General features: G+C 47.7%; 1 protein-coding gene across 8 annotated transcripts in view; it reads left to right on the plus strand.

Annotated features, from left to right (window-relative positions):
* The first annotated feature begins 17 nt into the window (after positions 1-17).
* MAJIN (membrane anchored junction protein) overlaps positions 18-27,372 on the plus strand; it is an 801,090-nt gene continuing 773,735 nt past the window's right edge. For 4 of the 8 annotated variants that reach the window (XM_078660568.1, XM_078660570.1, XM_078660575.1 and 1 more), the window contains exon 1: positions 33-123. Coding sequence is in view for 1 of the 8 variants with exons in the window: in XM_078660571.1 (XP_078516697.1) it covers positions 49-56 (8 nt within the window). In the remaining 7 variants the exon portion in view is untranslated. Of the gene's footprint in view, positions 124-27,372 lie in introns of all 8 variants that reach the window. The other 4 variants (XM_078660569.1, XM_078660574.1, XM_078660571.1 and 1 more) reach the window with 3 other exon arrangements.

The raw sequence follows: 27,372 nt of genomic DNA on the forward strand, positions 1-27,372 counted from the left end.
CCCTATGTGCGTAGGCTTTTGCTAGAGGAATCCACCGGCTTCCGGTATATGAAAAGGTGAGAGAGCTGCTCTCCATTGATCTGCGGTTCGAGTCCCAGCCAGCCGGCAGACTGATGGTTTACAGTAGGTGATTTTGGCATTGTGTTAGAGGCAGCTGTGCTTTTTAAAAATATATTTTAGTTTATTTATGCATTTTTATATAGCGCGGACTTTACCCGAAGGTGTCAGAGCGCTTCACAAAAGGAACAGAAATGAAACATAATGAGAAATATTACAAAAGCATACGTTACGTTACATAAGGTAATAGTGACATTTGTGATCAAACAAAATACATGAGGTAGTAAAAATTGTGAGCAACCAAAAATACATGAGGTAGTAAAGGTAATAGTGACAATTGTGAGCAAACAGAATACACGAGGTAGTAAAAATTGTGAGCAACCAAAAATACATGAGGTAGTAAAGGTAATAGTGACAATTGTGAGCAATTAGTATTGTGATGGAGTGAATTCGGCAGTCACCATGACGACAAAGCTTGTTTTCCTTTGCAAGACCTATTCCTCGGGCCATGAGCAGTTCTGTCCGCAGTTGTTTTAAGAGTCTAGCAATCGGATTCCACTAAACTATGTGTTTATGGAAATACTCTATGAAGGAAGTGCAGCCTGGGGGTACAGAAAGCATCATATCACAGCAGCGCCTCCCGGCATTCCGTATTCATAAAAAGTTTGGGGGTTTGTAGGGCTTTTGGATTTTAGGGTGTACATGGTCATTTTAGGGTTGAGGGTGGGTTTGTGTTTTGGGGGGCCAGGTGTAATTTAAGGGTTTAGAGCATGTTTGGGTTTGTGGTGCGAGGGTTAATTTTAGGGTTTAGGGTGTGTTTGTGTTTGGTGTGCAAGGGTTAATTTGGGGGTTCAGGATGTGTTTGGGTTTTAGGGTGCAAGGGTTAATTTGGGGGTTCAGGTTGTTTGGGTTTTGGGGTGCCAGGGTTAGTGTTAGGGTTTAGGGTGTGTTTGGGTTTTGGGGTGCCAGGGTTAATATTAGGGTTTAGGGTGTGTTTGGGTTTGGCGTGCAAGGGTTAATTTGGGTGTTCAGGGTGTGTTTGGGTTTTGGGGTGCCAGGGTTAATTTTAGGGTTTAGGGTGTGTTTGGCTTTAGGATGCAAGGGTTAATTTGGGGGGTCAGGGTGTGTTTGGGTTTTGGGGTGCCAGGGTTAATTTTAGGGTTTAGGGTGTGTTTGGGTTTTGGGGTGCAAGGGTTACTATTGGGGTTCAGGGTGTGTTTGGGTTTTGGGGTGCAAGGGTTAATTTGGGGGTTCAGGGTGTGTTTGGGTTTTGGGGTGCCAGGGTTAATTTTAGGGTTTAGGGTGTGTTTGGGTTTGGGGTGCCAGGGTTAATTTTAGGGTTTAGGGTGTGTTTGGGGTGCAAGGGTTAATTTGGGGTTCAGGGTGTGTTTGGGTTTGGGGGTGTCAGGGTTAATTTTAGGGTTTAGGGTGTGTTTGGGTTTTGGGGTGCCAGGGTTAATTTGGGGGTTCAGGGTGTGTTTGGGTTTTGGGGCGCCAGGGTTAATATTGGGGTTCAGGGTGTGTTTGGGTTTTGGGGTGCAAGGGTTAATATTGGGGTTCAGGGTGTGTTTGGGGTGCAAGGGTTAATTTGGGGGTTCAGGGTGTGTTTGGGTTTTGGGGCTCCCAGCTGCAGGAGGTCAGACGTTTATCTGCAATTCATTGTGCAATCATCCAACAGTTTGCATTTTTCTGGAAAACTGAAACCAAAGTGGTGGACGTCCTCTTTAAATAGACAAACAATTCCTGTTAAAATCTCCAGACGCAAAAACATCTTATTGAAAACACAATGGTACCTTTGAAGTATTCAGATGCTTATTTTCAAATCACCCCAAAGTCATCAGGAACAATGTCATCTTGTGAAGTTATCGGAGAGTCATTTACAAGTCATCCTCAGATCATCAGGAATAATGACACCTTCTGAAGTCAGCAGATACTAATTTTCAAGTCCTCCTTAAATCTTCACGAATAATGACGCCTACTAGAGTCATCAGGTACTTCTTTTCAAGTCATCCTTTAATCATCACGAATAATGACACCTTCTAAAGTCATTAGATACTCATTTTCAAGTCATCCTCAAATCATCAGGCTGAGCTTCTGCAGCTTGCTGATGACTTCAAGAGCTTGATGATGTCTGATGACGTGTTAATGACTTCTAAGGTAGTTGGATGATCATCCAATGACTCTGGGATGGCTTCTAAAGTAATCCTGTTTGACCTGGGAATACTAATCATCTGAATTGTAGTTGATCTTTTTTTCTGTTAGTTAATAAATGTCTCGTGTATCTTCCACTTTTTAGGTTTTGACTGGCCATGCGCTTTGCGCATGTGCCAAAAAAACCTCTTGAGTTGTGTGTGTGGGTCGGGATACGCCCCCTCCTCCGATTGGCTAGCTCCATAAATGGAGGCTAGCCATTGGACGAGGGGCCTGTCCGTCAATGCCGGACCAGATTCGGGGGCGTTCTCGAGATTCTTTGGCTTTTGCCGACGTTACGCGACGTCAGCCAAAAGCCGGGAACGCCCCCGAATCTGTCCCGGCATTGAGCCGGCACCCGCCTTCCGATGCAGCATTTTCATTGTTACTATAAGCTTGTTTATTTTATACGTTTTAGCGTTGTGGACATTAAAAAGGACTGAAATGATGTACATATATGTGAATATCCGTTTTAGAGTTAGGTCCTTTGCTGGATGTGTTTTATTTCATGGGAGTAAAGTATACCGAATTCACGCTGGTTTCTCTTTATTTTAATGAGGCGAAAACAGACTAATTTGTGCGGTGATAAATGTCCCAGCGGCGAGCATGCTACTTTTTTTTATTTAATGACAGCCTCATTAGATGAAGTTATTTATTTAGAGCTTCCCATGTGTTACCTATTATAGGGCACCGACCCCCACTGTGAAACCACTAACTTTCCACTTTCCGACCAGAAAAGTGCACCCGGGATCACAGCATCGCCTAATTGTGCACTTCCCGCGGCAGCGAAGGCCACGAGGCAGCAATATTGTGCTACTGAACACTGCCTGACCCGCTGGGCATTGACAAACATTGCATGCGTATTAACACGAGGAATAAAAAGGTCTGCTTACTACAGAACAAAGGGAATATTTCAAGTAGATAAACTTCCAAATAAGGTAGGAATCGTAAGCTGATAGTTAAAAAAATGTTTATGCTGTCGCACTTTGAAACTTCCTGCTCACCTTTTAATAAAATTTCGTAACGAACATCAGGCAAACAAAGGAACCGAGAGTGGATTTTAAGGCGTGCAGATTCAGAGTCAGAGTGCAGATTCAGAGTCAGAGTGCAGATTCAGAGTCAGAGTGCAGATTCAGAGTGCGAGTGCGAGTGCAGAGTGCAGAGTGCGAGTGCAGAGTGCAGAGTGCGAGTGCAGAGTGCAGACTGATAGTGCAGACTGATAGTGCAGACTGATAGTGCAGACTGATAGTGCAGACTGATAGTGCAGACTGATAGTGCATACTGATAGTGCATACTGATAGTGCAGATTGAGAGTGCAGATTGAGAGTGCAGATTGAGAGTGCAGATTGAGAGTGCAGAGTGCAGATTGAGAGTGCAGAGTGCAGATTGAGAGTGCAGAGTGCAGATTGAGAGTGCAGAGTGCAGATTGAGAGTGCAGATTGAGAGTGCAGAGTGCAGATTGAGAGTGCAGATTGAGAGTGCAGATTGAGAGTGCAGATTGAGAGTGCAGAGTGCAGATTGAGAGTGCAGAGTGCAGATTGAGAGTGCAGAGTGCAGATTGAGAGTGCAGAGTGCAGATTGAGAGTGCAGAGTGCAGATTCAGAGTGCAGATTCAGAGTGCAGATTCAGAGTGCAGATTCAGAGTGCAGATTCAGAGTGCAGATTCAGAGTGCAGATGCAGAGTGCAGATGCAGAGTGCAGATTGAGAGTGCAGAGTGCAGATTGAGAGTGCAGATTGAGAGTGCAGAGTGCAGATTGAGAGTGCAGATTGAGAGTGCAGATTGAGAGTGCAGATTGAGAGTGCAGAGTGCAGATTGAGAGTGCAGATTGAGAGTGCAGAGTGCAGATTGAGAGTGCAGATTGAGAGTGCAGAGTGCAGATTGAGAGTGTAGAGTGCAGATTGAGAGTGCAGATTGAGAGTGCAGATTGAGAGTGCAGATTGAGAGTGCAGAGTGCAGATTGAGAGTGCAGATTGAGAGTGCAGATTGAGAGTGCAGATTGAGAGTGCAGAGTGCAGATTGAGAGTGCAGATTGAGAGTGTAGAGTGCAGATTGAGAGTGCAGATTGCAGATTGAGAGTGCAGATTGAGAGTGCAGATTGAGAGTGCAGATTGAGAGTGCAGATTGAGAGTGCAGATTAAGAGTGCAGATTGAGAGTGCAGATTGAGAGTGCAGATTGAGAGTGCAGATTGAGAGTGCAGATTGAGAGTGCAGAGTGCAGATTCAGAGTGCAGAGTGCAGATTGAGAGTGCAGAGTGCAGATTGAGAGTGCAGAGTGCAGATTCAGAGTGCAGATTCAGAGTGCAGAGTGGAGATTCAGAGTGGAGATTCAGAGTGGAGATTCAGAGTGCAGAGTGGAGATTCAGAGTGGAGATTCAGAGTGGAGATTCAGAGTGGAGATTCAGAGTGCAGAGTGGAGATTCAGAGTGCAGAGTGCAGATTCAGAGTGCAGAGTGCAGATTCAGAGTGCAGATTCAGAGTGCAGATTCAGAGTGCAGATTCAGAGTGCAGATTCAGAGTGCAGAGTGCAGAGTGCAGATTCAGAGTGCAGATTCAGAGTGCAGATTCAGAGTGCAGATTCAGAGTGCAGATTCAAGATTCAGAGTGCAGATTCAGAGTGCAGAGTGCAGATTCAGAGTGCAAAGTGCAGATTCAGAGTGGAGATTCAAGATTCAGAGTGCAGAGTGGAGATTCAGAGTGGAGATTCAAGATTCAGAGTGCAGAGTGGAGATTCAGAGTGCAGATTCAAGATTCAGAGTGCAGAGTGGAGATTCAGAGTGGAGATTCAAGATTCAGAGTGCAGAGTGGAGATTCAGAGTGGAGATTCAGAGTGCAGATTCAAGATTCAGAGTGCAGATTCAAGATTCAGAGTGCAGATTCAGAGTGCAGAGTGCAGATTCAGAGTGCAGATTCAGAGTGCAGAGTGCAGATTCAGAGTGCAGAGTGGAGATTCAGAGTGGAGATTCAGAGTGCAGAGTGGAGATTCAGAGTGGAGATTCAGAGTGCAGATTCAAGATTCAGAGTGCAGATTCAGAGTGCAGATTCAAGATTCAGAGTGCAGATTCAGAGTGCAGATTCAGAGTGCAGAGTGCAGATTCAGAGTGCAGATTCAGAGTGGAGATTCAGAGTGGAGATTCAGAGTGGAGATTCAGAGTGGAGATTCAGAGTGGAGATTCAGAGTGCAGATTCAAGATTCAGAGTGCAGATTCAGAGTGCAGATTCAAGATTCAGAGTGCAGATTCAAGATTCAGAGTGCAGATTCAGAGTGCAGAGTGCAGATTCAGAGTGCAGATTCAAGATTCAGAGTGCAAAGTGCAGATTCAGAGTGCAGATTCAAGATTCAGAGTGCAGATTCAGAGTGCAGAGTGCAGATTCAGAGTGCAGAGTGCAGATTCAGAGTGCAGAGTGCAGATTCAGAGTGCAAAGTGCAGATTCAGAGTGCAGAGTGCAGATTCAGAGTGGAGATTCAGAGTGCAGATTCAAGATTCAGAGTGCAGATTCAGAGTGCAGATTCAAGATTCAGAGTGCAGATTCAAGATTCAGAGTGCAGATTCAGAGTGCAAAGTGCAGATTCAGAGTGCAGAGTGCAGATTCAGAGTGCAGATTCAAGATTCAGAGTGCAGATTCAGAGTGCAGATTCAAGATTCAGAGTGCAGATTCAAGATTCAGAGTGCAGATTCAGAGTGCAGAGTGCAGATTCAAGATTCAGAGTGCAAAGTGCAGATTCAGAGTGCAGATTCAAGATTCAGAGTGCAGATTCAAGATTCAGAGTGCAAAGTGCAGATTCAGAGTGCAGAGTGCAGATTCAGAGTGCAGATTCAGAGTGCAGAGTGCAGATTCAGAGTGCAGATTCAGCCCTGTGTGTGGTGAGGAGGGCCCCTCAGTGTTTCACATGCTTCTACGGAGGTTTAGGGACCTTGTTGCTTCACTGCTGATTGGGCTCTGAGACGACCATCCTGCCTAGTTACCTGTTGTGAATGGGTATAAACAATAAACGTCCGATTATGGTGCCGGTTGGACCTATCCCCCCCCTCAAGAACACAAAGAACCTACTGACATTTTCTACCTGAAATAGACCATCTAATTTGGAAAGACCACCCTGTGTCCTTCCTGATTTTATTTTCACCCAGTCACTAATCTCAAACTTATACTCCTTTCTCTCCATGCTCACATTTGTCCCCTTGCCTCCTACACCATTTCAACCTTTCAGCCATGCATGGACCAATTTAGTACCAGGTAAGCATCACACATCTATTGAAATGGGGGTCGCAGTGTGTAGGGCTTGCAGTGTGTGGGGGGGTCGCAGTGTGTGGGGGGGCTCTGTGTGGGTGGGTGTGTGTGGAGGGCTCCGTGTGGGTGTGTGTGTGGGGGGGCTTTGTGTGGCTGTGTGTGTGGGGGGCTCTGTGTGGGTGTGTGTGTGGGGGGCTCTGTGTGTGTGTGGGGGGGGGCTCTGTGTGTGTGTGGGGGGCTCTCTGTGGGTGTTTGTGTGTGTCATTTGCGAGAGATAAAGCTAGTTGCATTGTAAATGACAATGCCATTTATTTATGTTTTAAAAAAACACATAAATAAAAATAATGTCAAGAGCAATGCCAATAGCTCTAACTTTAACAAAGGCAAAACCATTGCATTGTAAATGCTTGTTGGCCTTTCTGGTCTGTATATTAATTGCGCTCCAACTACCTTAAGATCGAGTTGCGCTACGATAAAAAATACCTTTGTCCTATTAGAGACTAGCATTTGCTATTGTCTAACAGGACAAGGGTATGTTTTTTCAGTTTTATGTAGTGGAACTAATAGTGGATTAGAGCGCTTTACATGGGTACGTGTTACATTACACACAGTCAAATTTGTTTTTCCTTTTAGGTAGGGCTTTAATTGGGATGAAATAAATGGGGTGTCTTTCAGAGGGGTGTGGCCGATGTAATTAAGGGCGTGGCATAAAAACACTTAAGCTAACTAACTGTGCTTAGCATAGTGTGCCGCCTGACTGGTATTTAACTGCTTCTGTCATTGCATCTAGATATACACTACAACAAATAACATTACACCTACAATAAGCCAGGAATATTGACTTTGTCAATGGCTGTTAGTTGCATGAGATAAAAAAGCAACAACTATGGCTTTGTTGTATATAATATTGAAAATGCTTCAGTTCTAAAATGTTGAGACCGTGAAAGAACTATAATAAGTTTCCTTGAAGTTACATCAAAGGCAGTGAAGAGTGGTACAGCTGCAGAGTTAAGATTTGGTTTTCCACCCTGAGGGCAAAAATGGAGAGCCCGCTAGGGACCCGTTTCAGCACCTGCTTTTTAGAACTGTCGGTGCTGAGCACCGGCAATACCAGACCCACTTAAAGCCCTGCCTTTTGCACGGGAAGCTAAAGTGATTTGCATAAAATCACAGGATGTTGAGCTGATGCCAAGCCTCGAACCTGACTCCTTAGTTCCACAGACAACAGCTATAGCTATAACCTCACTTTTTTCCAGGTTCTATCTGGTTCCTGCAAATGCAGATATTATGCATACTCGTCCGTGCTACCAATTTATTAAGTATGGGCTACATGTTTTGACAGTCCCTGTCCGTACGGATTTCACAATGGAGTCCTGTTGCTTTTTCGAAGGCGTGCCTCTCCCACGATTCGAGGCACAGTCCTCAGTAGTCAGGAGTGAGTGAGTACCTACTCCAACATTTTTCAGTTCATTATCGCCAAAGAAATGCTTCCAGAGTTCTGGTTGTGATTTTGTCTATTTATTTTTCCAAAGTTCATTGCATAGTAAGATAAAGAGACCTTCACACAGCCAACACGTGTTTCGCTCCTATGTGGTCATTCGGACCATGGAACCCTCAGGGCTTAAAACTGGGTTCATATCTGATCTTTGATTCCAATTTCGAATATATAGGTTCAAAATTTTCACAACAGTATAAATCGTTATGCGGTCTGTCTGTCGTTGCGGTCTATGTTCGTGACCCTGCTGGCGTCTTCAGTAGTGCTCCCGTTTCTCACCTTAGATAGTCTGTGCTGTTTGGGAATCTATTCTCCGAACACTGCTGGATCTATCATCTGGGGCAGAGATCATTTTTAGTATTAAGAAACAACCAATGATACAAACTTCTGGTGTGTAATGGTGGGAAGAATACTATCTGTCTTTCTATTAATTCCACCTATCAGTAGTACCTTGATTCTTGGGAAGCTGTGAATGTCACTTAGATTAGACTGACATTATAGTAATCACATAATGAAATTAGAACCGCTCTCCTTACTCGTGCCCTTTGCCTCGCAGACATGTTAATTTTCAGTCTTGTCTGTGGTAAGGGTGTTGTCAGTCGTAAGGTCCTGGCTGTTCCTGCAGCCCCTGCTCACCTTTTCACAGAGTTGACAACACAGCAATTTGGATTTCCCCATGTCTGCTGTCAAGTATTTCATATACCATTACCCCCTCATCGGACCTCCTTATCTGATTCAATAAGAAATAAGGTGGTCCCGCCCAGACAGGCCGCTTTCTACACATTAGTCTTTCTTTTATTTTTAATAAATAGAATGAAGACTCCTTCCTTCTTCTTGTCTGCTTAGTTTCCTAACCCAACAGGCAAGAGACACACTAGTAATTTGTGTTTTTATTTTCTTGCTGTAATCTTTCTACTCCCAGTGCATTTGCTTGGCTGGGACGTGGATCTGTGTGCGGTCTGCGGTTTGCACTTTCTGGTACAGGGATGTGGAACAACACTCTGGCTCCACTGTAGTGTTATGTGAATGTACGACTGCAGGGGGACAGTGTGTTGTTTCCTATGCAACCATGTCTTGGCCTCCCTGAGATTTGGTTGCCTGGCGACACCTATAAATAGGAAGGTGTGCCTTCAGCACTGCTTACTTCCGGCTTTTAACAATTGTGGCTATGGATAACATGGAGGATCTTTCTGATTCATCTAGGTGGAAAGCTACCCAAATAAGGAAGCATGTCAAGGATTTGGTTGAAGGTGAAATTTAACAGCTATCAAAAAGTGATCTTCAGGAATTGATCAATAAGGTGGTAGAAGCTGCCATGCAGGAACCACAGACAGAAAAGCAGAAAGATTATACTGATGATGATCACGATACTTCACTACAGGACAAATATGTGCAGGGGAAGGTTCTTTCAGAGATGTTGGTAAAGATATGTAAAGTCCTAGGCTTTGATCCAAAAACCCTGGATGAGGAAGGGTTCTGTGCGCAAGATAATACCTCTGTTGTGAATGACCTTTTGCATGATACCATTAAAGAAATAATTACAAAGGAATGAAAGGATATTGATAAGCGAGGTATCCCACGTTTTTTGAATAAGAGGTATTTTATTGCACAATTTGAAGATCAGTATCCCCAAATCCTAGAAGTTTATTTAATTCTGGCATTGTCTTCCTCTTTATCGTTGTTGGAGGTGACTCTATCAGACCGGGTTGAAAGGAAAGCCGAAGCAGCCCTTAGGAGAACAGATGCAGCCTCTAATTTCAGGCTATGTGCCAGCACATATTCTGCATATGCATCGCCAGTCTTATTAAATGACTTTGAAAGACTGTTTGATTGTCTCCAGGATCAAGGTGAGCCCAACTCCTATTTTAGCCCAGATGGGAGTACTGGCTCAATTCCTCTCGCATGTCACTGTTGATACTTTGTGGGCCTTTTCGTCTGCATTCGTTGCAGCGATTTCAAGACACAGGTCTCTGGATAAAGCCTTGGCAGCTAGATGCTTCACAAACAAATCTTACATAAACTGCCCTTTGGGGATCCCGGTGTGCTTGGGGATAAGTTATATGATAAGGCTCCGAGGTCTGTGGAAGAAAAGAAGATTTTAAACCTTCCCAACTGTTCCAGAGGAAGAAATCTTTTTTTTTTCCAAACAAAATTTTCTATGTCCCTTCGACAAGACCTGTCCCTTTCGAGGCCAGGCTCGAGGTTGAGGAGCTGTGTTTGCTAATAATACACAACCACAGGTACAAACCAGCCAGCAAACTGGTCAGAAGGGATTATGCAGAGGTTGGTGCCAGGTTTCGATTCTTTTTCCAGCAGTGTCTTTTGTACATAACGGATCAGTGGGTCCTTTCCGGCATTCATCATGGATATCGATTCCATTTCTCAAACGCACACTAGAAAAATTTGGAGCTACTCCATTATCAAGAGCCATGCGAAAGGAAGAGGCAATGTTGATAGGTGTGGAGAAGTTGTTCCTAAAGAAAGCAGTAGTAATGGTCCGGCAGCCGAGGAGAGAGAAGGGTTTTAGTCTGTTCTCTTCCTGGTTCGTAAACTGGACGATTTTTTCAGCCTATCCTAGGTCTGAAGGGATTGATCAAGTTTGTGAAGTTAGAACCAGTTTGGATGATCACTCTGCAGTCCAACCTCCCCCCTCCTCCAGAAGGGCGACTTTTTAGCAACTTTGGATTTGGAAGACTCCTATTTCACATTCCAGTTCACCCAACAGTCAAAGCTTCCTGCGGTTTTTGATAGAGGAGAGACACTGTCAAATTCAAGTCTGGACATTCCACCTGTCAACAACCCCCAGGAACTTCACCAAGATATTGGCACCAGCGATAGGGGTATTTTCAGCGTAGAGGTGTTTCGATCTTTCCGTACCAACTGGCTAATTTGTGCTTCCTCTCACACTAATGCAAAAACAACAATTTATGGACAGAATGCAGAACAATGTCATACATTCACCCAGTACAGAGATCTGGACCTATATCCATCGTTTTTATCCTCCCCTTGCCATTCCAGTTTGAACCCAACTATATGCAAATCAGTCTTGACCCTCTGCCCGATGGGACCAGTCCAGCCCGAACTGCCAGGCCAAGTCCTCCTGGAATGGAAACAAGCATCCTAGGACCTGTTTCGGGGTTTCACCTCTCATCAGCCAAAATAACATGACTCCAGTGGCATGGAGAGCAAGGGACCCATGTCTGGGCATGCCCGTCCCTCTCGGAGTGACAAATCCAAAAACAACAATTGATGAACAGAATGCAGAATAATGACATACATTCACCCCACTACAGAGACCTGGGCCTAAACCCATCGTTTTTTCCTCCCCATGCCATTCCAGTTTGAACCCAGCTATTTGCAAATCAGTCTTGACCCTGTGCCCAATGGGAACAATCCAGCCCGAACTGCCAGGCCAGGTCCTCCCTGGACTGGAAACAAGCATCCTAGGACCTGTTTTGGGGTTTTACCCCTCATCAGCCAGAGTAATTTGACTCCAGTGGCATGGAGACCACGGGACCCACATCTGGGCATACTCGTCCCAATCGGGGTAACAAATCCAGAAACACAATTGATGAACAGAATGCAGAACAATGTCATACATTCACCCCAGTACAAAGACCTGGGCCTGAATCCATTGTTTTTGCCTCAACATGCCATTCCAGTTTGAACCCAGCCATATGCAAATCAGTCTTGACCCTTTGTCCAATGGGAACAGTCCAGCCCAAACTGCCAGGCCAAGTCCTCCCTGGACTGGAAACAAGCATTCTAGGACCAGCTTCTGGGTTTCTCCCCTCATCAGTGAGGATAACTTGACTCCAGTGGCACGGAGAGCACCACGTCTGGGCATACCCACAGTCCATAATCTCCTTGTGTTTGCTTTGTTTGCCCTAAGTTGCCAGGGTATGCCCAGACGTGGGTCCTTTGCTCACTTTGTCACTGGATTCACGCTAGCCTGGCTGATGAGGGGTATTACCCTGAAACCGGTCCCAGGATGCTTGTTTCCGGTTCAGGAAAGACCTGGCTTGGCAGTTTGGGCTGGACTGTTCCCATGAGGCACAGGGTCAAGACTGATTTGCATATAGTTGGGTCTGAACTGAGGTGGCGAAGCGAGCTATAGAACTATGATGGATTCAACCCAGATCTGTGACTGGGGTGAATGTCTGAAAAGTTTCAGCACTCCATCCATTATCTCCTTGTGTTTGCTGTTTTCTCTCTCCCTAAGGCAGAAGCGGCAATGGGGGCTATTTTTCAACAATTGGGGATCAAACTCAATTTATCAAAGTCTCACTCACCCCGACTCAACAACTGTATTTAATTGGAGCAAAATTTGACAAGCTGAATGGAACTGTTTGTCTGCTTCACCCCAGGATTGAGACATTGCAGTCAAATTTGAGAACATTGTTGTCCCTATCGTCCGCCTCATCCAGGTGTTGGTTGAGAGTTCAGGGTCTCAGGGCAGCAACAACTTCAGTAGTTACCTGAGCTTGGTTACACCGCAAGCCGCTTGTCAATAATCTGTTGGCCTATTGGAATCTGTCCCTCGCCAGCTACTATTGCTATTCACATGGCCCAATATGTCCAACCCTTGCCCAGGAGTTAGTCTAGTTGTTGTATACCTCCCAATATTAAGATGGGTGTCCAGTTTCAGCTACCTATCTTTGCATTATTTAAAAAACATTTTTTTAATTGTTTTAAAGAAACAATGATTATAACCGTACAACACAATAACACATCCTTCACAGATTCCCCTGTCCCCGGCTCAATCCCACCATCCCCACAGCAAACCCCATTGATCAAGCATTGTAGCAATGCCAGATGAAGGCCCTCAGTCAGGCTGCCCAGGTTCCAGCTTCACCAGACCCAATGCTGTGTGTGTGATCCCCACCACCTCCAAATAGCTCAGCAGACCTGAACTACTCTACCGTCCCCACCTACGCAGACCCAGGCTCACATCGTCCCCCCAGCACCAATTCTTGTTCCCCACCCACCCCATATCTTATCAAACTTGTGTGGGCAGCCCCTGCCCTTACCTTATAGACTTCACTCTCCAGCAGCATGCAACTATCAATATCAGTCGCCCAGTCCCGCACCCTGGGGACCATCCCACTCCACCATTTTTATGCAATATCTCTCTTTGCCACCATACAACCTATGTTAACCAGCAGTTTCTCCTAACTCGTCAGGTCCGTTCTTTGAGACCTCAGATCCCTAGCAGAGCGAGTTGGGATTGTAGCTCTATGCGGGTCCCAATTGCCTCCTAGCGAGCCTGCAACCACTTCCAAAAAGGTTCTGAGTTTCGGACAGTACCACAGAGTATGCATTAGTGAGCCTTCCTTCCCACAATGTCAAAGGGGAAACAGCCTTTACAACGAGATTTGTACCTCGTTGTGCCTTTACCACACATTTTTTAGCACGCATATTTTACCACGAATATGCATTTACAACACATGCCAATACCACATGTATGAACTGGTGGTCTCTAGTTGGCAATGGTTTTCACCATTGTCCAAAAAGGGACCCTTGCTTCTAGTCAGAGTAAGGGGGCTACGCTCCTAAAATAACCCCTGCTCAACCCTGTGGTAGCTTGGCACGAGCAGGAAGGCTTATCTCAGAGGCAGTGTGTAAAGCATTTGTGAACACATACAGTAATACAGTGAAAACACTACAGATGGACACAACACAGGTTTTATAAAAATAAGTATTTTTTATATATACTTAACACAAGACCCAACCGACAAATATCCACAAATACAGTATTAAGAAAATGACTTTAAGATGGTAGAAATAGCTTAGTTTAACGATGATGGTAATTGCAACACTTATTTCTCAAAGTACCTTAGGATGCGTCACGCAAGATAAACAAAAGGTTAGCAGGGAGAACAATGTGTTGCTTCCCTGCTTTGGGGGAGGCGATGCATCTGTTCCTCAGTGCGTGCACAAAGTAGGGGTTGGGTCTGTTCCTTACCAGAGAGGAGGTGATGTGACGATCTCGTGGTGCGTTCCGGTTGCGATGCGACGATCTGGTGCGATGCGACAAGATGCATCTTTGATGCGATGTGATGACATGAAGGCAATGCGTGCACGCCCGACGGCCTTACGGCGACTCTGTAACTGTGGAGCCCCGACAGGCACTGCGACACGCTTCTCCGGTGATGCAACGGCGACCCATGCGGTAGCGAGATGCTTCCCCAGTGATGCGACGACACACAGCTGTGACGAAGGCACGCTTCTCCGGTGATGCGATGGCGACCCTTGCGATGGCGACACGCTTCTCCGATGATGCGACGGTGACAGCTGCGGATGAGACACGCTTCTTCTCGTTGAGTCGCGCTTCCACCTCCCGACAACACGCAGGCTTCTGCAGACAGAATTCCCAGCAAGGAAATTCAGTGGGGAGCTGGTGGTGAAGTCTTGTATCCCTGAGACTTCAGCAGGAGGCAAGCACAGTTCAAGCCTGTGGAGATTCTTCTTCAAGTTGATGAAAGTTGCAAATAAAAGTCTTTCTCCTTTCCTTGGCAATAAAGAAACTACTGCAGGTCAACCCCAGAAAGCAACATACTGGCATAGGGGAAGTAAAAAACTCCTGCATATTCTCTGGTTCTTCTCCTTGGCAAAAGGTGTCCAGAAGTGATCTAAAGTTCTGGGGTTTGGGTCCCCTTTTATGCACTCAAATCCTTTGTCTCTGAAGGCAGAGAGTGTCTGTACCTAGTCCAAACCAATTCTGGGTGCATTCTGCCAGTGCACAACTTCTTCCTTTGTCAGTGTGGGCCAGGGCCATGAGACACACCACAGGAGGTGGAGCCAGCATTGTGGAAGGCAGGCACAGCCCTATTCAGGCCCAGGTGCTACTCCTCCCACCACTCCCAAAACAGATAAGTCTATTCAGCCTAGTGCTTACTCACCTTGCCTCCTGGAGCCCCATCAGCATCTGTCCCTCACAAACCAGACATGCAATACACAACCTAGCAGAGGCAGGCTGGGTGGTTTAGGCAAGAAAATACCTACTTTCTAAAAGTGGTACATTCAAACACAGAATGTTAAAACCAACTTTACTAAAATATGTATTTTATCATTCTGAGTTCAGGCATACTAAATTCGTTTTTCTACCATGTTCCCTGGGTTAGTGAAAACTGCCCATTCTGGCCTATGGGGACAGGTAGCCTTACAATAGTGAAAAACGAAATTGGCTGTAATTCACTATCAGGACATGCTACACACATCAGGGCATGTCCTACCTTTCACATACCATACCATGCACCCTGCCCTAGGGCTTACCTTAGGGGTGGCTAACATGTAGAAAAGGGAAGTTTAGGAACTGGTAAGTGGGTGTGCTTACCAAGTCTCATGGCAGTACTAGACTGCACACAGGCGCTGCAATGGCAGGCCTGAGAGACACTTTACAAGCTGCTTCTGTGGGTGGCACAATCAGTGCTGCAAGCCCACTCGTGTAGCAGCATTTGCTCTACAGGCCCTGGGCACACATGGTGCACTGTACTAGGGTCGGACAAGTGCATCTAATAAGCCAATCATGGAGTCACTAATCCATTACAATAATTACAATAGGTAGCACATGCACTGTGGCACTGAATAGCAGTGGCACAGTGCCCAAAGCATGTAACCAGCAAAAACATATAAAAAAGAGAGGAGACACCAGCGAAAAATGGAAGGGAGACTCCTGCCAATGGTACCAGGTCTAACACCACACATTTAAAGTAAGTTGGGGGGATAGAGGGTCTGGTATTGGCATGCATTTTAAATGCATATTCGTGGTAAAAACATGCGCGCTACAAATGCGCGGTGAAGTCATGCAAAGTATTTGCCTGCTTTGTACTGTCGTACAACCTGTCTGAGGCATCCTGCATCTCCCACCTTCCCCATTTTAAACAATGGGGTCCTTGTGTAATACGTCCTATGAAGGATCTTCAGTTGAATTAAGCGGTAACTTGCCTTAATTGCCCCTTTCCCACGGAAGCCCAGTGCTGACTGCCAGTCTTCGTCATATAACTCACCCAAGTCCTGTCCCCAGCGATCCCTCAGTTGGCCGAGCTCCCCATGTGTATTTCTTAGCAGCGTCCCATGCGTTAGCGAGGTGGCCTTTGTCTGTAGGTGTCTGTCTAATAACCTCCTTTCCAATGGGAAATCCTCTTGTGTCTCCTCTCTGGGAATTCTACTCTGGAGTTCATGTCTCCGCTCCCCATACTTAAGTCACTGCGTCTTGGACATCTGATATTCCCTCTGCAGGGGATGTATGACGGTACCACGCGTACTTTTACAACGCGTACCGTTACAACGCTACTTTTACCACGCAAGTCGTTACAACGACTTGCGTGGAGGGGCGCTGGATAGTACATTTTTTAATTTACTATTCCAACTCCAGTCCCCGTGGACTCTAGGGAAGGAGTTGGATAGTAAATTAAACTATTTACTATCCTGGAGCGCCCCCCAGCGCAAGTCGTTGTAACGACTTGCGTGGTAAAAGTAGCGTGGTAACAGCACCGCGTTGTAAAAAATGCGTGCTAACCGTTGTATACCCTCTGCAGGTGCTCAAATGGGGCAATCCCATTTACGTCCCACATATCAGCCGGCGTCAAAAGGGCAATGTCATTCATCGACCCCTCGCAGTCTGGTTTTCGAGCCAACCACAGCACCGAGACCGCCCTCATCGCAGCCACCGACGACATCAGAACCCTGCTGGACAACGGGGAAACAGCGGCCCTCATCCTCCTGGACCTCTCCGCAGCGTTCGACACCGTCTGCCACCGCACCCTAGTTCAACGCCTCAGCAACATCGGTATCCAAGAGAAGGCACTGGAGTGGATCATCTCATTTCTCACCGGCAGAACTCGGAGAGTGCACCTCCCCCCGTTCCATTCCGAGGCCACCGAAGTCATCTACGGCATACCGCAAGGATCATCACTCAGCCTCACCCTCTTCAACGTCTACATGAGACCTCTCGCAGCCATCGCACGCCAGCACAACCTCAACATCATCTCCTATGCCGACGACACCCAGTTGATCCTCTCCCTCACCACCGACCCTGCCACCGCCAGAACCAACCTACACGAAGGGATGAAAGAAGTAGCCGAGTGGATGAAGAATAGCCGCCTGAAACTGAACTCAGACAAGACGGAAGTCCTCATCCTTGGATCATCACCCTCTGCCTGGGACGACTCCTGGTGGCCCCCGGCCCTGGGCAGCGCACCCAAACCAACGGACCACACACGCAATGTGGGCTTCATCCTGGACTCCCCCCTCTCGATGACCAGACAAGTCAACGCCGTCTCCTCATCGTGCTTCAACACCCTACGCATGCTCCGCAAGATCTTCCGATGGATCCCGACCAAGACCAGGAAGACGGTCACCCAGGCACTCGTCACCAGCCGACTGGACTACGGAAACGCCCTCTACGCCGGAACCACAGCCAAGATACAGAAAAGACTCCAACGCATCCAGAACGCCTCCGCCCGTCTCATCCTGAACATCCCCCGACGCAGCCACATCTCCGGCCACCTGAAGGACCTGCACTGGCTCCCCGTCAGCAAGAGGATCACGTTCAGGCTCCTCACCCACGCACACAAATCCCTCCACAACCTGGGACCCAAGTACCTCAACGACTGCCTGACCTTCTACACGCCCACCCGCCAGCTACGTTCGACAAGCCTCACCTTCGCAGCCATACCTCGCATCCGAAGAGCCACCGCCGGTGGCAGATCCTTCTCCTACCTGGCGGCCAAGACATGGAACTCCCTCCCCATCCATCTTCGACTGACCCAGGACCATCTCGCCTTCAGGAGACAACTCAAGACCTGGCTGTTCGAGCAATAGCAGACCCCTTCCCCCAAGCGCCTTGAGACCCTGCCGGGTGAGTAGCGCGCTATACAAGTGTTATGATTGATTGATTGATTGATTCAATCTCTGGAAGCCCTTCAGTTTCTCAACAGGCACCAGACTGGTCCCTTCCCACAGCAGGGTTCTCGGTGTCGACTGCTTATTCCACTTCATTTCTCTGTAGAGTCTGCGCCACATCACTGTCAACATGGTTGAACAGGTAGTGGGACCCATCTTCTCACCATACAAGGGATGCAAGTAACTTTTACCGCCCATTCCCCACTACCCTGCTGGAAAACCGGGTTAGCCCAGTCCGCATAATCCCAGTTATTCTCCACACTAATCTGTGAGGCCTCTTAATACTTCCAGATGTTTGGCAGTGCTATACCCCCCTCAAATTTGGTTTGCTGCAGCACAGACATTGTAATACAGGGCTGCCCCAGCCCATAACAGCGTTCCTAGCAGGGCGTCCGGCCTAGTGAAAAAGGCATCTGGAATACAGTATGGGCTGTTCAGCAACACATAAAGGAGCCTGGGCAATGTGATCATTTTTAACATATTCGCTCTTTCCAGGATAGAGAGCGGTAGTGTGTTCCAGTGTCTTAACATCATTCTCCAGTGCCTTCGCCGTCCACCCCAGGTATGCCTCATAATGAGCCTCAGCTCCCCTGGACATCCATAGTCCCAGATACTTGAACTTGCAGGGCTCCACCCCAAGCTGCAGCGGCAGCTGTCCATCTGGTGCCCAAGCAGCCATCGGGAACAGCAGAGACTTACCCCAGTTGATCTTAAAGCCTGAGTACCTCCTATATATACGGAAGATATCCAGTAACCTGGGTAGGGATTGGTTGGGTTTTTGAGATAGAACAGTGTATCATCCACGTAAAGCGATACTCTCTCCTCCCATTCCGTTTTCCCCGGCCCATCCCCATTTTTATGTGCATCTAAGCACACCCATTCAGCCAGCGTCTCCACTGCCGGTGCGAAAAGCATCAGCGATAGGGAGCGGCCCTGTCTCATCCCTCTCTCAGTTTGAAATTCCAAGGAGAGGGAACCATTGAGCTTCACTCTAGCCTGCTGCTCGCTATAGAGTAGTCTGACCCACTGGATGTATTGGGGCCCAAACCCCATCTTAGCCAATATTTCACACAGGAATGGAATCAAATTCCTTATTGGCACCCAGGGATGTGATAACCCACCAGTCTGCTCCCGCCCGTGCAGAAGCCAGGCAGTTATGAAGTCGCTGAAGATTCAGCCTGGTGGGCCTATGTTAAATGAATCGCCTTTGATCCGGATGGACCAGTTCAGCCACCACCACTCGCAGTCTATTTTCTAACATTTTCACTAGGACCTTAGCGTCTGCATTGAGCAGAGATATAGGCCTATAAGAATCACATTTGTCCGAGGCTTCCCTTCCTTGGGGTTGAGAACAATTGTTGCTGTACAGTTTCCTAAGTTGTTATGCCTCTTCATACATCCCATGTAGGGGGTAGCCATCATCCCAATGATCTTCTGGAGGAACTCTATAGGAAGCCCATTGGGGCCCAGAGCCTTTCTTGACTGTGTTTGTATAATTGCCAGTGTCACCTCCTCCACTCCGAGGTCAGCCTCCAAGTCTCTCCAACTAGTCAGGCTCAGTTTCCTTGTCGGGCAGTCCCACACACACTCTCTCACCTCGCCCAGGGTACAGCCAGCCAATTCTTTTAGAAGTATGTCATGTAATCTGCAAATGCCTCAGCTATGTTACTGCTCCCAGTTGCCGAGTCCCCATTCTCCATCTTAAGCTCCTTAATGTTTAGTTCCTCCCTCTTCATGCTCCCCTACCAAGCCAGCAGTTTCCCTGCTTTATCTCCAGTCTCATATATATGTTTCTGCTTGGCCAAGTATGCAGTTTTCACCTCCTGGCGCGCTACAATATGGTATTCTCCCATCAGGGCTGTCGGTGAGGCACCATGCTCATGCTCTAACTTCAACAACTCCCTCTCCAAATCTAACAAGCACAGAGCCCTTCTCCTCTTCTCACCCTTCTCCCCCGCTATGATCGTTCTACTAATCGCGGCCTTGTACGCCTCCCAGAGTGTGGACACTTACCACCGACCCAGTATTATCTTTGAAGTATTGTTGTGATGCCCTATGTAGGCTTTTCATCTTCTGTTTATTCGCTTGCCGCCAGGTTGCCATCCTCTATTCCCTGTGCTCTTGCGGCCTATTGGAAGTTAGGGTAATGACCAAGGGAGAGTGGTCATTGATCCCAACGCCAGGTATCTAGCCACTGTGAATCGGTACGTAGTGGCTAGCGGTATTAGAAAGTAATCTAGCCTGGACAGCATTTTGTGTGCATAGGAATGGAAGGAATATCCTCTCTCCTGCCCGTTAAGAGAGAGCGGCAGATGTAGCCCAGCCCAAGTGCCTGTATGAACCCCTCTAGCTTCCCTCTGTGGCCTCCCCTTCCGGCATGGGGCACATTCTGTCCAGCTGGGAGTTCAGCACTAAATTTAAATCGCCTCCCAGTACCATAAGGGCTGGGGGGCATATTCGTCAGTAGGCAGCCTAGATTTTGCAGCGTCTCCACTTGCAACCCTAGCGGAGTATATACGTTAGCCAGGATCATGGCTTAACTTTCCCATTCCCCCTGCACCACTGCATAGCAGCCCATGTATGGGTGACATAGAATGCTAGTGATTTTTTTTAAATCAAGATCACCACACCCTAGAGCTTGTCGCATATTGCGCTCTGCTGGCCACTCTATTTACCCCAACGTAGGTAGCTGTGTTGATTGTCCACCATGTGCATTTCCTGGAGGAGTGCCTTAGAGACCAGCACCGTTTTGATTCTGTTTCCCAGCCCATTTACATTCCAGGACAGCAACGACAAATCTTGTTGGCCTCTCATTGGGCCTGTCGGTTCCCCCGTCTCCCTGTTCAGGCAGACAGGCCTACTCCAGTACGCTGCGTGGAGAACCCGGGAACTGAGTGTGCCTAAAACTAACCCTCCCCAACCCCCTACCCTATCTTAAAGTGCTGTGATTCTCTAACTGACCCTCTGTTCATGGTGTGTGCATTACCAAACCACAAACAACATTTAACAATACAAAGTGCCTTACGCAGGGGACGTCCCTGCCGACGTTCTTCTTACTTTAGGCATGGCTTTGGGAGCTTCTTGTTGTTGTTTACTAACACAGTACCTGCAATGCCATGTCACTCTCCCTTCCAGCTTCCCAAAGTCTGTTGCCTATAGCTCGGGCCTACAGACGGACCATGCCCAACCCCGACCGGCCAGTGTGTTCATGCCCTAGTTTCAGATAATGTTCTCCGCTGTCTTCGGGGTTCCATCCGGAATTTGCTCGTCCTCCATGTCTGGCCCTGTTTCTGATACTTCAGAGCCACTTTTGTCATTCTCCTTCTCAAGCGCCCTCCATCTGTTGATGTCAAGGGCTCTCTGGTGTTGCTCAATTTCTTGTACCGTCTTGATCTGGCACCCCGCATTTGCTTCTTGGTCAGGGTGGCGGCTTGTTCTTTCCTGTTCTTCTTTCTGGGAGGGACTTTAGTCCAATTCACACAATTCTGGGACCTGGTGAGCACCTCTACCATAGATTTTGTTGTTCGTTGTGGCTCTTCATGTATGATCCACGCCTTGGCATGGAATAAGAGTGCATAGTTCATATCCAACTGCTGTAGCACTTTTTTTAGCTCCACAAACCCCTTTGTATCGGCACCAAGTTAGTATAATCCAGATATATGTTGACTTTGCCTTCCTCAATGGTCTAAGGGCTGTGCTTGCGTTCCATTTGCAGGATGTTGGTGCGGTCCTTAAAATTAATCAGCCGGACTATAATCGGTTGTGGGGCCATCCCCAGTGCAGGCATCAGTCCTGGTATCCTATGTGCCCTTTCCACCGAGAAGAATCTCACGAGTTTCCCCTGTAGCACCATGTCAGGCAGTCACTCTTCCACAAAGAGTCACACATTGTGCCTCCTTGACCGTTCTGCGTCTTCCAGGTAGTCAGTCAGTATTTTGAATTCTCTGGACATGGTGGTACATTTCGGTGACAAGTTCCTCCCCTTTGGGCATATATGTTTCAGTGTCCGTCATTCGCACCTCCAGTTTCTTGTGGTTAACCTTCAGGATCCCCACTTTGTTAACCATGGCAACTATTTGGGCCTCCAGCGCCACCTTGGTGTCCTTAATCGCCGCCACAATTGTTACCATATGTGTCTCCAGCGAATGACCGTCGCCTTCTGCTGCCAACGTATCATCTGTACCTCCCACTATTATTGAAGCCAGCGATTTAGCCTTACCGGCCGAGGTTTCCCCATTGCCTTCTGCAGTCTTCTGTTGATACCACTATAGCACTGCCGAAAGACTCCAGCAGACTCACGTAACCGGTACTCTAGTCCAGTTCCTCAGCAAGTGGAGAGCCCCCTCCGCCAGGCTACACAATGGTCGTCCTTGTCCCCTGCTGTCGTTAAAACCCACAGGTCGTAGCCACAAGGACAGCTGCACAGATGCTTTCCCCCCCAGGCACTGTACAGTCTTAGTGGATGGCATGGGGGGGGTGTCGGGGCCCCAAGTCTATCCCCAATGGCCCAGTGCACCACTACTCAGTAGTCTTTTATACACCCCTCGCCCAATAGGTGGGACACTTTCCAGGCCAATCTTGGCCTCCTTCTCCGGACTCGGGGAGGAGGGGTGAGCACACACCCCAAAGCATGTTGGTCCCAGCCATGGTGCTCCCCTTCAGCCCTGGGGTGGCCACTCTGCTCCACCTCAGGCACTCCTTGTCTCCATCATGAGGGGGGCAGGATCAGTACTCCTTTCTGCGCCCAGGAGACCACTGCAACTGTAAGGTGCATCCCAATGGCCCACCTTTCTACAAATCTTTGCGGGATCAGGCAGTATGTCTCTCTGCTTCTGGGCCCCCCAGATCACTTCTCTTTCTTTAAGCGCCCGGGGTGGGGGTGCTCCTTCCTAGTCACCCTCGGACCATCTCCTCGCTCACACACCTTCAACCGATCCGTCAGCTGCCCTGCGAGCGACCTTCTTCGCAGAACACAGCGGCTGCCATTGTGAGACCGAAAGGCTTGGACTCCGGCTTCCTGTCATGGGTCCCCAGTGACTCGGGACCTGACTTCGTGCACCGCAGTCAGTGCACCGCCACCCCAGGAGGACACACCGACTCACTCGGGGACCCAGCGGGTTATCGATGCAGGATCATTTACTATGGGCTTACTGCCAACAGGAATGCTGCAAGTTCTGACCTACTCCATGGCAGCTCAAGCCACGCCTCCTGCCTGGTTTTCTTGACAACGGATGCCAGCCTCTGGTGTTGGTGGCAACCCTGGGGAATTTGGAAGTGAAGGGGAAATGGTCACTGGGAGGGCAGCAGTCATTTATCTAATTAGAGAGAGTTGGCAGCAGTTTGGGAGCAGTGCAATTTTTACAAACACAGCTGCAGGGAGTTAATCTAGTGGTCTACACCTACAATCAAGTAGCGCGGTGTTACCTAAATCACCAAGGGGTGCACGGGGTCCTCTTCTTAACATTCTGGCTTTACAGATTTTTCTCTTGGGTGGAATATAATCTCATTGTCTTGAGGGCAGTTTATATTCAGGGGCAGCTCAATTTCATGCGTATTGCTTGAGCCGCAGCCTGCCCTCCTCCGTTCTCTACCATCTCTCTTCCTGTGTCTCACCTGATATGCCATTCTTTGGGTAACCGTGGACAGACCAGTTTTACCTCTCCGAACAACACCCTTCTTCCAATATTTTGTTTGGAAGTAGTTTGCCACCGGATATGGACGGTGGATGCCCTCTCGATCCGTTGGCCCCCTGGTCTTCTGTCTGCATTACCTCTTTAATCCCTGGTGGAGAGGGTAGCTGTGATTGTAATTGCCCCCTTTTGGCCTCAATTCCATTTAGTTACCTCTCTTACTCAGGTTTTCCAGAAGGAGGTTTGTCAGGCTATCAGTCATTCCCTTGCCTCTCCAGTTCCCAGCATTGCCACTGAGCCAGCTTCAACAGCTGAAGTTCACGGATTGGCTTTTTACGGTTAGCACTTGTGAACATTGGATTCTTGGGCCATATGGCGGCAGACATTTAACAATATTGTAAACAGCCTACTCTTTCCTCCTATAAAAAAACTGGTGCTTTTTTGTTACATGGTGTGCTGCTTAAGGTATTGATCCAGTTGATGGGGATCCCTTTCAGATTCTTGAATTTTTTAGGGATTTGTCCTGGAAGGGTTTGGCTCCAGCTAAGTCGGCTGATCAGCAATTAAAGCTTGTCATAATCATAAAGGTAAATTGGATATGGCCGCTCTATTGGTAGTCTGTTTACTTAAATGTTTTTGTCTAAGAAAACCAGTCACTTCAGACATTGTTACTTCCTGGGACTTACTCACAGTTCTCCAGGGTCTGCAACTGTCCCCATTTGAACCTCTCCAGGATGAAGACTTGATATGGATGTCGGCCAAAACTGCTTTTCTTTTAGCCATTACCTCATGAGGGCCAGACGTTTAGGGGAGTTGGGAGCATTGTAGATATCCTATTCTTATTTGCAGATCCTTCCTGATAAGGTGGTTTTGCGGTTGGATCCAGCTTTTGTGCCAAAAATATTTTCTAAATTTCATTTGCAGGGGGCGTGGCCAAGATGGCAGACGAGTCATGTCTCTTCGCCCTCTTTCCCGGCCCGGACCGTTATAGCAGCCGTCACCCAGAGCAACAATTCCTCCTCTTACAGCGCAGAGGTGGGGGAGACTGTAAACCCCACTTTAAGCGAACTACAAGGACCCTGACTGAATTGACGGAGCTGAGAGTACCGAGAAGGAGCTGCGGTGTGGGGCCTGTCCCTCGACAGTACGATAATTGGCACTTCTCAGAGGATGGAGCCGGCGGATCTAGTGCTGCTCCACGGGTTAGACAGACGGACGGCTGCTTGGAGATCTGAGACGCCAGCAGGGGACGGGCAGAGTGCCTTCCACAATCTTTTGGACTGAACGCTGAGCCTATGTGCGCCCCTGCCTGCTCTGGTCTAGATTGCTGCCTGTGCGCAGTGGTCCCCCTCGATAAGCTGTCGCCGCAGAGATAGGGCTGAGCGGTGACTTTGGAAGATTGTGGAGGACCTTGTACTTGTCCTAGCGGAGGCCTCTGGTGAAACCCCCTGGTAACAGTGACAGTTTGGACTCGCACAGACCTTCACCTGCTGCTTCTTCTGGCAGCGTTTCCTGACGGCTATGAGGGATCCCCGTTTCTTCCCAAGAGATCCTACCTCCGCCCCAGTGCTGGGCCTTTGAGGTGAGCGCTGCAGCGATGCCCAAAATTTGATGATGCACTGATTAGAGCTTCGTAGCGAGTGAGGCCTGCTGGTGTGCCCTCGCTTTGTGGGAGAGATTGGCAGCGGAGTCTATTGCCTTGAGAGTGCTGGTATCCTGGTGGGGAGAAGTGGGTGATACCCCTCCCGGAGCTTGTGGGATGGACTGTTGGGCTCTCTTGAGTTTTTGATAACTTTTGATTACACTGGGCATCTGCATGACTGCTTTCCTCTTGAACTACACATTTATGTGGTGAGAATCTATTGATTGAGACTGACATCTCGAATGCCTGCTGTGGGAGCACCGGGGACTATGAGTAATCAAGGGACAGTGATACGATCTACTCTGTGGTCCCTGGTTGAAACCTGTGACAGAGGTGGGACCCGGTGCTGATGCTGCACTACCGCCTAGAGCGATATGAAGCCAATCTGAGAGATTTGTGTCCTCGAAAGTCCTGGCCTGAGCTCTAAACGGAGTCATCAGGGTGAGCGCTACAGCAATATTGTGATGAGAGTTTGTCTTAATTGGTGCACCTGCAAGGGGAGATGACTACTCTTAAAATTCTGCACCAATGGGTAGTATGTTCCCGTTTTACATGTAACTTTGGCGACCTTCCCCTTTGACTTGTTTACCCAGCTTCTACCTGGCACGACTCATATCCTCGTTATCCTCCACTCTGACTGGATCATTTAACTCTTGCAGCTTAGAATTGTGTTGAGGCCCTGTACATAGACGCTCCCAGCATGTATCTCTATGTAGGTCAGACCATGAGTTTGGCTGATAGATCATTATTTGTTGGGCAGGTATGATCCGCGCTTGTGAGAGGTCAGCTCGCTTGCCTTTGGAGTACAAGGCTAGTTGCTCAACAGGCAATTTAAGAGATCAAGTATTGGTTCTTCCTATCATGCTCCACCAAGCCAATAATGACAACTCATTTCTCAGCCTAGCCTTCAACCAACTGACCTACTCAGCCAGCTCACATTCTGATATTTCTGTAGTATATCATCCTTAACAGACATCATGCCACAGGATGGAGGAAGAAGAATCACTCATTAAAAAATATGTTGGTTAAACTGGGGGGCTCAAAACGCCGAGCAACATCCGCCTAAGGATATGGATTCTACAGCTAGTAGTGGAGAGGCGGATGCCCCAGTGACACAGCCCTTTCTGGAAACACTTTTTTCCTGCCTTACAGAAGATCTTCAGACTCACAGTAAAGACCTCTCAGCGAAACTCATAGAAACTCTCCAAGCAGTGAGTAGCTTGGGAGACAGGGTGTCATCCTTGGAAGATCATGTATCCACCTGAGAAGAAGAAATTGAACAACTTCAACAGAAATTTCTTCGCTTACGGGACCAAAACTTAGATCTGCAGGCTCATTCTGAGGATCTAGACGTAACAATATATGTATTAAAGGAGTAACATCTGGTGCAGAAGTATCAGATATCACTGAACTCTTCCGTACGATTCTACGGGCCCCTCCTGATAAGGACATTAAGCTAGACTGTGTACATAGAGTGGGTCCTCAAAGACCAGATTCCGCTTCCCCTGCAGATATTCTAGCATATGTTCATCATTATGCTCTGAAGGAGCATATACTCCGTGCTGCGAGGGAACAACACCCAATACAATTTAAAGAACACCGTCCAACGCTATACCAGGATCTGGCTTCCTCTACTCTTCAAAAACATAGAACTTCCTGCCCAGTCACATCCCACCTTAGCAACCAGGGCATGTCTTATGCATGGGGTTATCCTTTCCATCTGGTATTTCGAATATACGGTAAATTACACCAAATCCACTCATTTTAGGAAGCCTGTAACAGAATGACAGACGCCGTCGGAGAAAGAATGTGGGGACCTCAGTTGAGACGCTTTGCCCAGATATTGAGACTATAGCAAAGGATAGACAGGCGATCCTAGACTCCCTGTCCAGAGATTTAACATCATTAGAAGAAACTTGAATGAAATATGTCCTGGGTCTTGTAGCAGAAAAGTTTCAATTCTATTAGGGACACGGAGGCGAGGATTAGGCATTTTCTTTCTTCTTTATTACGAACAGCAACTCTGTTAAACACGATAAACAACAACAAAGGACTATGTTTCCTATGATCCCAGGGAAACCATGAAGTAATAAAAAGAAACAAGTCTGTCCGATCAGGAGCCTCCAGCCCCCGTAACCGTTGTTGTCCTTCCTTGAACCACCTCTTCCTGCAACCAAGCTGCCCATAGGAGATGCACTCCTTCAATTACCCTGGCTGTTGAAG

This window comes from Lissotriton helveticus, chromosome 9 (assembly GCF_964261635.1).
Source record: "Lissotriton helveticus chromosome 9, aLisHel1.1, whole genome shotgun sequence".
Lineage (NCBI taxonomy): Eukaryota > Metazoa > Chordata > Amphibia > Caudata > Salamandridae > Lissotriton > Lissotriton helveticus.